Here is a 13,667-nt window from a genome sequence, read left to right on the forward strand (position 1 = left end):
TCATTTATACTGAGCTCAGTAGCTGTTCAAGCCAATGTTTTGCTATTAAATTTCGTTCGAGATTCACAGAACCCACTATAAAGTACACTTTCAGGAAAAATTAGACGAAACAAATTAGGGAGAGAAGTTACATAAAGAATGATTAGATTCTACTGTGTTCTCAGTTTTGCAAAAATGTTTTCACCTGACCTTCTAAAAGTTGGCAAATTTCCCTTAGAAAATAGAACATTTTCCTTCATTCCATGAAAGAGTGGTCTTGGAATTCAGAGATGCCCTGTACCCCGGACTGTGATGAAGACAAAATTTCTGATGATCTTCTGTTTTGATAAACACTAAAAACAAAATCATCTTGTTGTATCGAATCGGCCATTGTCAAGAACCGATCGTTAAGAGAACTCTAAATAATGTGCAACAGGTCTCATTTTAAATTACGGAGAATGAGACCAACGTGGTGATTTTTTGTGAGTTACAAGTGCAAACTATGCATTTAGGAGAAACAATCCCGAAGGCACGGATAGCTTTGGGGTTAGCACGGGGCAACGGCTTTCCTCTACCGAGTCCTTTTCTTTTGTGAATTTAAAAAATGCTCAACAGGCGTTACTGAATTACACCTATCTAAGAACTACAGGGGCGCCTGGGTGGCTCAGTCGGTTAAGCATCCGACTTTGGCTCAGGTCATGATCTCGCGGTCCGTGAGTTCGAGCCCCGTGGCGGGCTCTGTGCTGACAGCTCGGAGCCCTGGAGCCTGTTTCAGATTCTGTGTCTCCCTCTCTCTCTGCCCCTCCCCCGTTCATGCTCTGTCTCTCCTTGTCTCAAAAATAAATAAACGTTAAAAAAATAAAATAAAATAAAAACTAAGAACTGCATGTTGTTTTAAAATATAGTTTTCAGAATCCCCGATAAAGACCAAGAGTAAGTCTCTGCCCTCAGGCTTAAGGGAGAGGGTGGTACATATTTAGCCAGTGATTAATTGCTGGTTATCCGCGGAGTAATTACTTTAATTGAAACACCACCGTTTCGCTGGTGTTCAACCTCTACTAATTTAAGTTTCCAGGAAAAGACAGTTTGCTTTAAGTCCTTAAAGATGGGTCACGCTTCAGACAAAGACGACATTTTTTTTTAAATTTTTTTTTCAACGTTTATTTATTTTTGGGACAGAGAGAGACAGAGCATGAACGGAGGAGGGTCAGAGAGAGGGAGACACAGAATCTGAAACAGGCTCCAGGCTCCGAGCCATCAGCCCAGAGCCCGACGCGGGGCTCGAACTCCCGGACCGCGAGATCGTGACCTGGTTGAAGTCGGACGCTTAACCGACTGCGCCACCCAGGCGCCCCAAAGACGACATTTTTAAAATGTTCCCCTCTCCTTGCAGCAGAGCCCCTGGGTGTTGTCTGGAATGGTCTTAGAGTGCTATTTAACTACTCTGAATATTTGACACCCAGGCTTTGTGAAAAAAATTGTGATTCTTATCAACGAAGAGGCAATTAAAGGCAGTCCTTTGGAACCCAGATGGATCAGGGATCTTATCACCTCCCGCAATCGCTGTCCTTTCCAACTGGGAAACAGATAACAGAAACTGTGCTGCGTGAGGCACACTAGCCTAACGTGATTGGAAATCAGGCAGACTCTGGCTTCTCCGGAGCTCTGCTCCCCCACAGGCTGAATTATAGCTCTCCTACCAGTCCCACGGCGCTGAATGATGTCATGGGATCTGCAGTTCAGCGAGATGAAAGGGATCAAGCAGAACCCGCTGGCAGTAGGCAAAGCCTCCAACACACAATCCATAACACGGCTTGGGAACCGAAAAGGCTACGGATCCAGCCACTCAGCTCAAGCTTGGGAGAGCCACGGGTATCGCCTGGTTGCAAAGGGGAAGGGGGAAAAAAAAGAGAGAGAGAGAGAGAGGAAAACAACGTGATCCGTGTGAAACAAAAGAATTTGTGGACGAGGAGGGGAGGGCAGCTACCTGCGGAAAGGGAACTTTCTTGATATCCATGCATATATATAAACTTAGCCCTGCCTTTGATGTTCTGCAACTGATCGCCGATCAGATTACGGCATTTCATCTCCCTGCTCGTCTGCCTTTGATCTGCATGGTTAATTTTATTTTCCTGGATTTGAAGTTTCGTCCGGGCTTGTGCTGACATACATTTTTGGGAAGGTAGCAGCACTTGGCACAGAAATGCTGCCACGGAGAAACTGAGTTGCCGAAAGGGTGAGTCCTGGAAAGAGTTCAGCACGTTTGCAGGTACAAATTTTATGTTTTGTCGTAGCTTTCACTTCACTTTTCCTGTGTGCTCTCAGGAAACGACGGCTTCAGTCAATTAAAAGCGGGCATTTCTCTGCTTGAATACCACATTGTGTTTCCTGGGTGTATCAGAGTAACTATGATTCTCCATGCCGTTTTTAGAGGTGACACAAAAGCGTTGGCAATGGGTCGTGCAAACTGCACTTGGAAAGGAGTTGTTCAAACAGGAGAAAACAGAGCGCTAACTTTAGCATACAACCCGCCTTCGGAGCCTGAGATCTGTAAGCTGTAATTGCGTTGAGTGTTTACAGGTTACTTTATTTAGTAAACAGGCCGAAGAACTTTCCTAGACGCCCCAAGGCTTTCCTTATTTTCTTACCTAAAAGAGTATACTGCATCTTTGGCAAGACTGTTCCTTAGTTTATTTATTCTCTCACCTCCAAGACGTAAACCCATCAACTACATTTCCTTATGCAGTTTGCATCCTCAAGGGAATCACTGAAAAGGCATTCAAGTACGATTAAAGCCTTTTGGGTGTAAAAATGAAGGACTTTTAAACCAGAGAGGGTAAAGCTGTGCCAAGTTTTGTCTAAAAAACTCTCTAGTGATTTTCTGTAACCTTTGGAAATAGCACAAGCCTTGTTTACAGAAACGTTCCCGCCGTTGGTATTCCTAAATTAACATTTACTTTAAATTTATAGTGACAGCTGCTGCCAGTTAAAAGTTGCCAACTGTTTATGAAAACTATCTGAGTAATCAGCAGTTGCCATGCTCCACACAGGTTTTAGTCAAATTCTCACTTTGGTTTATACTCCACTTGGCAAAACCAAAATATATCTTGCAGTGGGTGCCAAATCTGAAAGTTAACTGTTGTTTTTTGTCAGTTCAGCGATCACACACACACACACACACACACGCACAACTCACACACATACAGAGAACTCTTTACATGGAGAGGCAAGATTTTAATACAGTGCAAAAGAGTCTGTGTTCACATTAGTTCACTTTAGTGTTCTAGTCTTTATTTGAGTAAAATAATTATCATCACAATGGCATATTTTATGCTAGCTGAACCACAAAGAAATTATAAGTGATAAGATTAGTTATCCTTTAGTTTGAAATTCTGATGAAACAGGAAAGGTCTAATGAGCCTCATTTCATATGTAATTAATTTTTCAGAGCCAATTAATTTAATTACTTTCTAAACTTTCCTCCAGACATTAGAAGGAGGGTAATTAGCACTGTTTGTTTAATTTTAAAACTGTGATAACTGTTAAGAGGATATTATTTAAAACCATACGAAGCTGACTATATTTTAGAGATGTGTCGGTAAGAATTTAATCTAAGAGATTTAACCGTTGGTTTTTAGTCACGACGCCAGGAGAGGCATTTAAATTTTTGTTCTGCTGACAGTGTAACAAAGCCAGTTCAAAATATCCTGGGGTATCAGTTTAGGTCGATTCTTTCAATTGTTTGCTGAAAAAAATCCTCTTTAAATCACAAAAGCAGTATTCATGTTCACATTCCAATAAAGAAAATTAAGCTTTTAAAGTAACCAGTGGAGAAGATGCCTGAAGAAATAACACGCGGAGGAACTTGATCATTTGGTTTACATTTGGGGTTCATAAAATTTCTTAAATGATTGCTTATTCTACTAGGTTCATTTTAACAGATACAAACACTCCTCAGCACTAAACAAAAGGGAGAATCAGCAATTATCTGATTCATTTCGGCTTTGTAGAAAACTAGCTTGGGCAAGTCAAGTCCTTGAAAATCCACTTCAGTTTCTGAATTAGTTCAGTTAATTGTTTACTTCTTGAGAAATTTAACAGATTGTATTTGATTTTAAAAGGAAGATGGCTGGGGCGCCTGGGTGGCGCAGTCGGTTAAGCGTCCGACTTCAGCCAGGTCACGACCTCGCGGTCCGTGAGTTCGAGCCCCGCGTCAGGCTCTGGGCTGATGGCTCGGAGCCTGGAGCCTGTTTCCGATTCTGTGTCTCCCTCTCTCTCTGCCCCTCCCCCGTTCATGCTCTGTCTCTCTCTGTCCCAAAAATAAATAAACGTTGAAAAAAAATTAAAAAAAATAAAAGGAAGATGGCTATTGCTGAGCTACAGGTATGGCGTCGAAAGGCATTTCTTAATTAATTGCCGCATGATGAGCTCAATCGTGACTTAAGGAGCCCTGATCCATAATACTTCCATGAAGGACACCCTTGTATTGCATTTTTTTCAAAGCACTCCCCTATCTATCGCTTCAATGGCAGCGTTGTTACTGTAGAAGGACCAAGTCTTCAAAAGAATCTTCTAGTCCTGATTCGCTATGTGACCTTAAGAGAGTCACTTCACTACTTGTTTTTCTCCAGCGTTAAATGAGGGAGTTGACTATCTCGTTGTGAAATAAGCCGGTGGAATTTTTACAGCCATTTTGCAGATGAGCAGACTGAGATTAGAGAAAAGTTAACTTGACTCTCCTAACCAAGGTCACATGGCTGGTTTTTCAAGTCCTAATCCAGTGTTCTATTTCACCACGCATCGTCTATTTTCTAACAACTGCACAACAAATTCAATGCACTATGTAGCTGAACAGAGAACAATGTTAGTCTGAAAGATAAAGAGTAAGATAGCCACTTCCTAATGGAGTATATATTTTTGTTTCCTCAATAGATGTCAGTTAGCTGAATTCGTCTGGTTATGTTCTACCTGTTCCTTTTGCTTTTGTATTTTTTTTTAACTTTTTTTTTTTATTTATTTTTGAGACAGGGAGAGACAGAGCATGAACAGGGGAGGGTCAGAGAGAGGGAGACACAGAATCTGAAACAGGCTCCGAGCGGTCAGCACAGAGCCTGCCACGGGGCTCGAACTCATGGACCGTGAGATCATGACCTGAGCCGAAGTCGGACGCTTAACCGACTGAGCTACCCAGGCACCCCTGCTTCTATATTTCTAAGCAGTCTGAACACATGCTGGACCATAATGTTTAAGATGATTTTTTTTTTTTTTGAGAGAGAGCGAGAGAGAGCGCACACGCAGGCAGGGGAGGGGCAGAGGGACAGGGAGAGAGAGAATCTTAAGAGAGAGAATCTCCATGCCCAGCAAAGAGCCTGACGCAGGGGTCAATCTCACCACCGTGAGACCACAACCTGAGTGAAATCAAGAGTCAGACATGTAACCTCCTAAGCCTCCCAGGTGCCCCTAAAATAATTTTTACCAAAAGTCGAAGTCTCAGCGCAATGTGCAATTCTATATATTTGTGTGAGTCTGCCTGTGTATGTGTGCATATACAAGTTGGGCATCATATAAGTAAATCTTTATGTGTTTTCCAGGAATTCATATTTTCCGAGAAGATGTCCCTGAAAAGTTTAATAATGAATGAAATGTCGTTATTCGTTGAGGGAGATTCCCTGTGGGATTTTTGTGAGATTTTACTTTGCAAATTTCATATGGCTTGTACGTGATCTGTGTTCCGTGCCACGTTTGATTACATTAAGAATCCTTGAACAAGTTTTCTTTAACTCTTTCTGTTCCTTTTTTCCCTTGAGAAAAAAACATTTCTTGCGAATAAATTCAACTTATTGATTGACTATAAAGCTTGAACGTAGATACTGCTCTTAAGGCCACATAGCCATCCCCAAGTCTTATCATCCTCCTAAAGTTTTCATATAAACCTTTACAGATTATTATTCCATAACAGTCGCTAATATTTCTTAATTCACTAATTATTAATTAATTCACTGATACGTATTGAGGACTTGTGTGCCAGGCACTCTCACAGTGTTTTTTCAAACACTCTCTCATTTAAATTTATAATTGTCTCCTTCATGGTACAGATGAGGAAAGTGAGTCTCAGAGAGATTCATAGACAACATGTGCGAGATCACAAGGCTAATTAAGTGGCAGCACTTGAGTGTATCTGATTTCAGACCCTGGGTTCTTTTGTTTTAGGGCTAGACCGTTAATTGTTTCCATCACAAGAATTATATAGAGCCAACTTGATTTTGCCCAAAAAACAGGTTCTGTAGTTTACTTTCTTTTGATATATTTTATTTTATTTTATTTTTAAATGTTTTTATTTATTTTTGAGACAGAGAGAGGCAGAGCGTGAGCAGGGGAGGGGAAGAGAGAGAGGGAGACACAGAATCTGAAGCAGGCTCCAGGCTCTGAGCTGTCAGCACAGAGCCCGACGCGGGGCTTGAACTCACAGACCATGAGATCATGACCTGAGCCGAAGTCGGACGCTCAACCGACTGAGCCACCCAGGTGCCCCTCTTCTGATATATTTTATAAGAGCTATTAGAAATTTTTGATAGAGCTTTCCATCAGTTAGCCTAGAATCTATAGCTATAAAGGATCTCAAGACATAAACCATTCTCCCTCTGCTTCACTAGACAGAACTCAGACATCTGCCACCTGCTTGGTCAGACTCTCTTCTCTGTGATGGCAGAGACAGTCCAAGTCGCCCTGGAAAAATTAATAATTTGGTGCCCCCTTGAGAGGATGATGCTTTATCATTTTGTCAGCCCAATTTAGAAAACTGGCCCTGAAAGGGAGGGCAGGGGAGGCTCCCTGGTGGCGGTGCTTAATTTTCCCCTCTACTGTCACTCGCCATTCAGCGTGGGCCCCTGAATTGTTCCTCAAACCCACCCACTGGCTGGAATCACCACTGAGAAGTTACCAAGTCTCCCATCCTTAGACTGACAGGTGGTTTCACAGCATCCAGGGTGAGTTCAGTTTGCTCTTTGATGAAAAGAGGGAGGGAGAGGTGAGATGGGCAGGTGGGGCTTTCCAGCAACTGTATCAAACCATTCCTTCCAGTATAAACCACCCTCTGCGAGAGGCGTGCTGATAAGTACAGCTTTCTGCATCCTGCTAAGTGTCCCCATTCTTGGGCTGTTCCCAGCAAGCCCGGTCTTTCATTCAGCCACATGCGGAGGAGACTGCCATATTTATCAGGAAAGAGAGGAGGAGAGTCCAGGGCCATTTCTTTTCTCATTAAACACATGACAAGTCTAGCCAACGGGGGATGCCATAAATTCACAAAGATCACCGCAGCTGCTATTCACTCATAACGGCTTTGCTCTAAATAACCTCGTTGGCCTTTGCACGTATATTGGCTCATGTAGTGGTATGGTGAACATTATGTTAAGACTCAGGGGGCCTGGGTTCTGGCTCCAGCTTTATTATGAACTTGGTGTGTGACCTTGAGCAAGTCACAGCATGTCTGGCCCCAACCCGGCACTGATCATCCAGGATTGGCAGCAATGGGTGTTGCGAGTTACTTAAGTAGCTGCATCTTGGTTATTTTTTCCCTCGTTTTCTTAACTATATTTGACAAACTTTATTCATCTTTGAGATCGTCACTCCCACTTGTTAACTCATTCAACAAATGTTAATGAGCACCTACTATGTGCCAGGCACTGTAAATTAAATTCCACTGACAGACAAAATTCAGTACCTTCATGTGGCCTGCATTCTGTTGCCTTTTCCCAAGGACTAGTGATCTACACTAGAAATTACTAGGAAGTCAACCAATTTTCCTTGAACTTTGCTTTTAGTGAGCTGACTGGTCACTAAAACTATTTTTTTTTTTAAAGTTTGTTACTTCACTAGTTTAAGTGGAGGGGGGGAATAGCCTCTTGTCTTCCAGCATCTGAATGAGTGTGGTAAAGTGGGCAGTATTTACTGAACTTAACCAGCCTCTTCTTTAAGGATAAGATGCGTGCAATAGCTAGACTGCAGAATTCCAGTGCTCTTTGCCCCCACTGTCAAATATCATTTCAATTATCATTTATTTACTGCTGCTAGGCTTTGGATGCCCTACAATAGATATCCTGCCATCGTAATAATGGCTGCCACTTAGTGAGCATTTACTCTGTGCCAGGCATGGAGCTGAGTGCTTTAAATGCCTTGTTTTATTGAGCAACCACCGATGAGACAAATTTTACAGATGAGAAAAAAAAAAAAAAAAGGAAATTTAAGGAGGCTAAGTTCCTTTTCCCAGGATATGCAACAGTGGATGGCAAGTTGGCATCCAAGACCAGATAATCTGATGCCAAGGCCGATGCATGTCAAAAATAATGTCTCTCTCTATAGTGAACTAATAGGCTAACCGGGCAGATCAATCATACACACATGAAATGACGCAAGAACTAATGGGCTAAATAATGTCTTACTGTCTCCAAGTACAAAAGGAGGCCAGAGAACAAAAGAGCTTTTAGCTGAAGTCACAGAGGTAGTTCTCAAGTTGGCAGATTAAATTCCACTGAGAAAACATTTATTGAACATTTGCTTGGATGTTTGATATTATCAGAGATACAAGTTTGAACAAAATACACCCCTTCTCTGTAAGCATTTTTAACTCCTTAAGGCAGAAAGCTAAGTAAGTCCCACTTGGATGCAAGTGCTATCATTGTAGGAAGCCCACGAATCTTGGATAGACTCGTGAGAGCTGTGGCTTTCCAGCTGGTTCTGAGATAGAAGTCAGGTGTAAGTGAGGAGTCAGAGCAGTAAAGGGGAATCCGTGAGTATTAAGAGGAAGAGAAGGGGAAGTTCGGGGCACATTTGAGGCAAGGCGAGCCGACCAGTTTGGCCAGAACAGAAAGTGTGTGGTCTAGAGGAGAGAAAGATAAGGCTGAAAATGTGGGCAGAGCCCCAAACACGGCAATCTTTGAATGCTAATTTAAGGAGCCGGAAAGCCGGTCTTAACAATGAGGAGCCTCTCGTAAACCTTTTAATTAGACACTGCCAGTGATGAAAGGCGGGAGGAAGCAGACCGCTGGACAGAGCAGGGGAGAGAAAGGTTGACTGCGGCAATATCCCCGGGGCAAGGTGGGGAGGGCCTGTACCTTGGTGGAGTTAGTGGGACAAAGGGTTTTCCCTTCCTCTTTTTAAAGGAAGAAAGGGTGACTGTGTGAGACCTCACAAAGGAAGAGGCAACAATTCAGCCTCACCAAGACGCTGCGTGCTCTAGGTGCCAGACCCGGGGACGTTAAGGAAGATGCAGAAAGCTGCACGTATCAGAACTCCTCTCAGAGAGAATGGTTTGTGCTGGAAGGAATGAATGGATTGATAAAGTCGCTGCAAAGCCGACCCCTCCCCCCCCCCCCACCCCCGCTCTTTTCATCAAAGAGCAAATTGACCTCACTGTGGATGGTGTGAAACCACCTCTCCATCTAAGGATGGAAGTCTTGCCGTGAGGTTCAAATAAGATGGTGCACATCATTTGTAAGTTATTTACAAAGTCGATGTTGGGGTCTGTATTCAGACTGGGTTAGATTTGAAGTAGGTCATCTTGAGGTGTGACCCTTGGGAATGCTCTTGAATGTATTTTTCACGAGCACCTGGCCTAGCACTATGGTGTGCTCAAGGTCTCAAGATGTACTCTCAGAAATTAACTAGAACAACTCATTCATTTATTCATCAACAAACATTTATCGAGGGGCTACTATGGGCTTTAAGGTATCGTAAAGAAACACAGGCTATGGTTCCATCCAAAGAGTGGTGTCGTTGTGTCAGGAAAACAAAACCAACAGACAAGAAACGGTGGATGCCTCTTTTTACCAAGGTCATGAACGTATCTTGTGTTTGAAGGAAATTTCCCCTTTTATTTACCCGCCGCACAGATGAAACAATAGCTGCTTACGTTTCTATGGCATTCTACTGCTGAAAAGTATTTTTTAGGTACCTCATTCTTCTACTCCAACAAATTTGCAAACTGGGCACCGTTAGCTCCGTTTGATAAGCGCATAAACTCAAGTGCATAAGTTTCAACACCTTCCACAAAATACTTTGTTAAGGCGTGGAGCCAGCACTCTGTGCTCCCCCACATGGCCAGCGGCTTCCAGGTTATGGAGCGACCTTAACGGTTGGATTGGGCTAGTGCTGGCGTGGAGGAGGGGGACCCAAGCGGATGTACAAGGATTCACCTTGTTAACTGATCCTTAGAGGTTTCTGGCCAAGGTGGGGGAGGGGGCGCCTTGGGTGAGTATCTGCTGGAAAAATGTATCAATGAATGAATGAGACGATTATTGACGAGCCAGGTCATCATGATTTTGATCGACCAGAGCAAACGTGCCACATCGTTTTCGGGGGGGGGGGGGGGGGTCTTTCCTCCTACGCAGAAGCAGGTGCTGGGTAGAATGCGACCAGGCAAGGGAAAGGCACAAAGGTCCTGAGAAAATACGTCCAGAGTACAAACGGCGGCTCTCTGCCTTCGCCAAAGGTATTTCCCCTCACACAGCCAAGCTTTTGCCGGTCTCGGGGCCCCGCTCTCCCCCCACCTCCCCCACCCCTGGCCCCAGTTAGCCTGCGGGACGCATTCGCCAGCTCCCGCAGCCTCAGGGGTCAAGCCTTCGGCGCCTCTGACCTCGGCTCGGCAGTGGGAGGGGAGCCGGGGTTGAGCACAGCTGGGGCGGCCCAGGGCCGGAGGCGGGGCGAGGGGACGGGAGGGGCCGGCCCTGGGTGGGCGGGGCCGGCCCTGGGTGGGCGGGGCCGGCCCTGGGTGGGCGGGGCCGGCCCTGGGTGGGCGGGGCCGGCCCTGGGTGGGCGGGGCCGGCCCTGGGTGGGCGGGGCCGGCCCTGGGTGGGCGGGGCCGGCCCTGGGTGGGCGGGGCCGGCCCTGGGTGGGCGGGGCCGGCCCTGGGTGGGCGGGGCCGGCCCTGGGTGGGCGGGGCCGGCCCTGGGTGGGCGGGGCCGGCCCTGGGTGGGCGGGGCCGGCCCTGGGTGGGCGGGGCCCGGGAGGCGGCTGCGGTTGCCGGGCTACCGGAGAGCGCGCAGCCCGCGGCGCAGGGAAGCGTCCGGCTCGCGCGCGAAGAGGACCCCCTCCCCAGACCCGCCTGCGCGCCCCGTACCCTGCACCCGGCCCTTTCCGCGCGCCCCTTTGGCCTCAAGCCCGCCTGGACCTGCAGGGCGCGACGGGGAGCGGCGGCCGGCGAAGCCTCCCGGGTCACTGGGAAGGTAGGTGCCCGGCTCCGCCGGGGGCCGCGCGGAGGTCCCTCGCCCTCGCCCCCGCCCCCGCCCCGGGTGGGTCCCCGAGGCTCGGCAGCCGGGGAGGAGGCGGCTGCCTGAGGCGAGGGTCGCCGGCGAGGGCTGCTCCCGCGCAGCGGAGGGGGGCGGGCGGACCGAGCCGGGCGAAGGTGGCCCCCGGGCGGGGTGACAGCCAGGGGAGGAGGGAGGACGCTCTGCAGATGCCGGAGCTTTGGTCGCGACCGCGAGGGGGACGCGGGAAAGCGAACGCCTCCGGGTCTCCGCCGGCGGTGGGAGCGGCGGGACTGGGTCCTAACATCCAGGGATCTTGGAAATGGGAAACGGCTTGTGAGGCAGACGTGTGCGCGCGTGTAGATGAACCTGCGGGAGGCTGAAGCCGGGCCCGGAAAGGTGGCGCTGCAGCGTGTGCCCCGGGCACCTCGCAGCCGCGCGGCGCCCCTGCGTGGACGCGGCGCCCCTGCGTGGACGCGGCGCCCCTGCGTGGACGCGGCGCCCCTGCGTGGACGCGGCGCCCCTGCGTGGACGCGGCGCCCCTGCGTGGACGCGGCGCCCCTGCGTGGACGCGGCGCCCCTGCGTGGACGCGGCGCTGCTCGGGGGAAGCGGGCGCGGGCCTGGCCCGCCCGCCCCGCCGCCGTGGGGCGGGGCAGAGGGCACTCACGGCCCTTACGAGTCCTCCGTAAACAAATTCTGTGGAAGCGGAATCTCGCAGACCTCGGACCATCTGTCAGGAAGGTGATGGGCAGAGCAGGTCGTAGATGAGGGAGGAAGGTCAATGCTCGCGGCCCTCGTCTGGGTTGCGTCCCAGAGAAATTTACTGATCAACTCTCGAGGATGAAGTTGGGGAGGCTCGGCGTTCAGTGATCCGTTTTGATGGTAGCAAACTGTTCATCGGACGTGGGAGGAATCCATGTGAGTCTTTTTTTTTTTTTTTTTTTTTTTGCATTTTCGCCAAAGGACTCGATCTGCAAACACGACCAGAAGCCTCGTGCCGTATTTCTTTAGCTGAAATAACTCAAAATATTTATGCAGGTGTAGTTTTCTACTCCATTGACGGTTTTCCTTTACTAGAAGACAGTTTGTTCACATAAACAGGAAACAGTTATTGTTAAACATGACTTATGCAAACGGAAGATTTTAATACGCTGTTATTTCATGATCCGGTGCTGCTCTGCAAAAGGGAGGATTATGTTGCATTAGTTCAGGATTTGCTCAGTATGTTTTCTGTTGTGCAGTTTCACCTCGGGCATTTTCGCCAGTGCTGCTTTCGTGTAGTTTACAAATATTTTATTGCAAAGCGCTGCTTAGTCTCTAATTTAAAGATTGGCAACTTGAAGGGGGTGAGAATGGAGTCCCACTGAGGAAGAAGAACGTGTTCCGCATTAATCATCATTCGCAGAGATGTGGGTGCTTAAAAAGAATTTATCTTGGGTGGTATTTATCGAGTTGTCCTGAAAATAATACAAAACCTAGAAATGCATTTCATTGCGAAAATAATACCTTGACATCAATGCATAGCTCTGTAAGTTCTTTATTTTTTGATCTATGAAATGCCGTAACATCTACCCTCTTACCAAGGCCACATGACTTGATGGACTTGAGAATTTTTTTCCACAGTAAGTGCTGACTTTGAGATATTGTGTTAGTATTTTCTGGGACATTGATGGAAGTTACCATCCTTGACGAGAGTGTCTTTTGACTGGGAGTCTAGGCTGCATCTTGAATTTGAAGTTAAGGACATGTGAAGACGTTTATGCACTTGAAATTGCAGTCTTAAAGTACCTTTCCTATCCGGAAAATTGAGTAAGGAACACTCCTAATATAAGCTTTTTAAAAGAAAAGAAAAGTAAATGAAATGTCTTTACTTCAGGTAATCACTGGATTTCCTTTGTACCTACCTGCACACAACATGTGAACGGAAAAATGGAGACATGTGAGGGTCACGTGTTGTCCTTGATATGTTAATTGAATTTACTGGTTACAGCTCTTAAAACGTGAATCGAGGGCATGTTGGGAGTTTTCGAAACATGAGTGAAATATTCAGCTAACACCCACGAAGAGAATTTGATTCTCCTTTCTCGTGTATTTAAATCTCCAAGCTTAGCCCAATCCCCTGTGACCCCTTCCATCATTCAGAAATTACTAAAACACAAAAAAGCTGCAGGCACCGTGAACATATGAAGAAAGCAAGTCCTTTCAAATCTGCCGAGTCAATATTTAAAGTCAAGCATTTAAAATTCGGGGAAAGGCCAACATCCCCTATCTCTGTCGATGACAGGTTGAATAAGAATACCCACCTTGAATAAATGTACACTCCAAATAAATAGACAGCTGCTTATGTGATAAGAGCCAGGAGCGGTTCCACAGTGAAGTACATTTGTCTCATGGCAGCTGATTATTATGAAACGTTCATAGCCTTTTTAGAGTAACTTTCTAACTCA

At 46.7% G+C, this 13,667-nt stretch overlaps 1 protein-coding gene across 7 annotated transcripts in view; it reads left to right on the forward strand.

Annotated features, from left to right (window-relative positions):
• Nucleotides 1–1,708: 1,708 nt before the first annotated feature.
• Nucleotides 1,709–13,667, forward strand: part of TNFRSF19 (TNF receptor superfamily member 19) — a 118,788-nt gene continuing 106,829 nt past the window's right edge. For 4 of the 7 annotated variants that reach the window (XR_007154420.1, XM_047868908.1, XM_047868857.1 and 1 more), the window contains exon 1: nucleotides 11,832–12,138. Coding sequence is in view for 3 of the 7 variants with exons in the window: in XM_047868908.1 (XP_047724864.1) it covers nucleotides 12,100–12,138 (39 nt within the window). In the remaining 4 variants the exon portion in view is untranslated. Of the gene's footprint in view, nucleotides 2,249–10,996; nucleotides 11,199–11,831; nucleotides 12,139–13,667 lie in introns of those variants that run through there. The other 3 variants (XM_047869144.1, XM_047869219.1, XM_047869070.1) reach the window with 3 other exon arrangements.

The sequence above is a fragment of the Prionailurus viverrinus genome, chromosome A1 (assembly GCF_022837055.1).
Source record: "Prionailurus viverrinus isolate Anna chromosome A1, UM_Priviv_1.0, whole genome shotgun sequence".
Taxonomy (NCBI): Eukaryota; Metazoa; Chordata; class Mammalia; order Carnivora; family Felidae; genus Prionailurus; species Prionailurus viverrinus.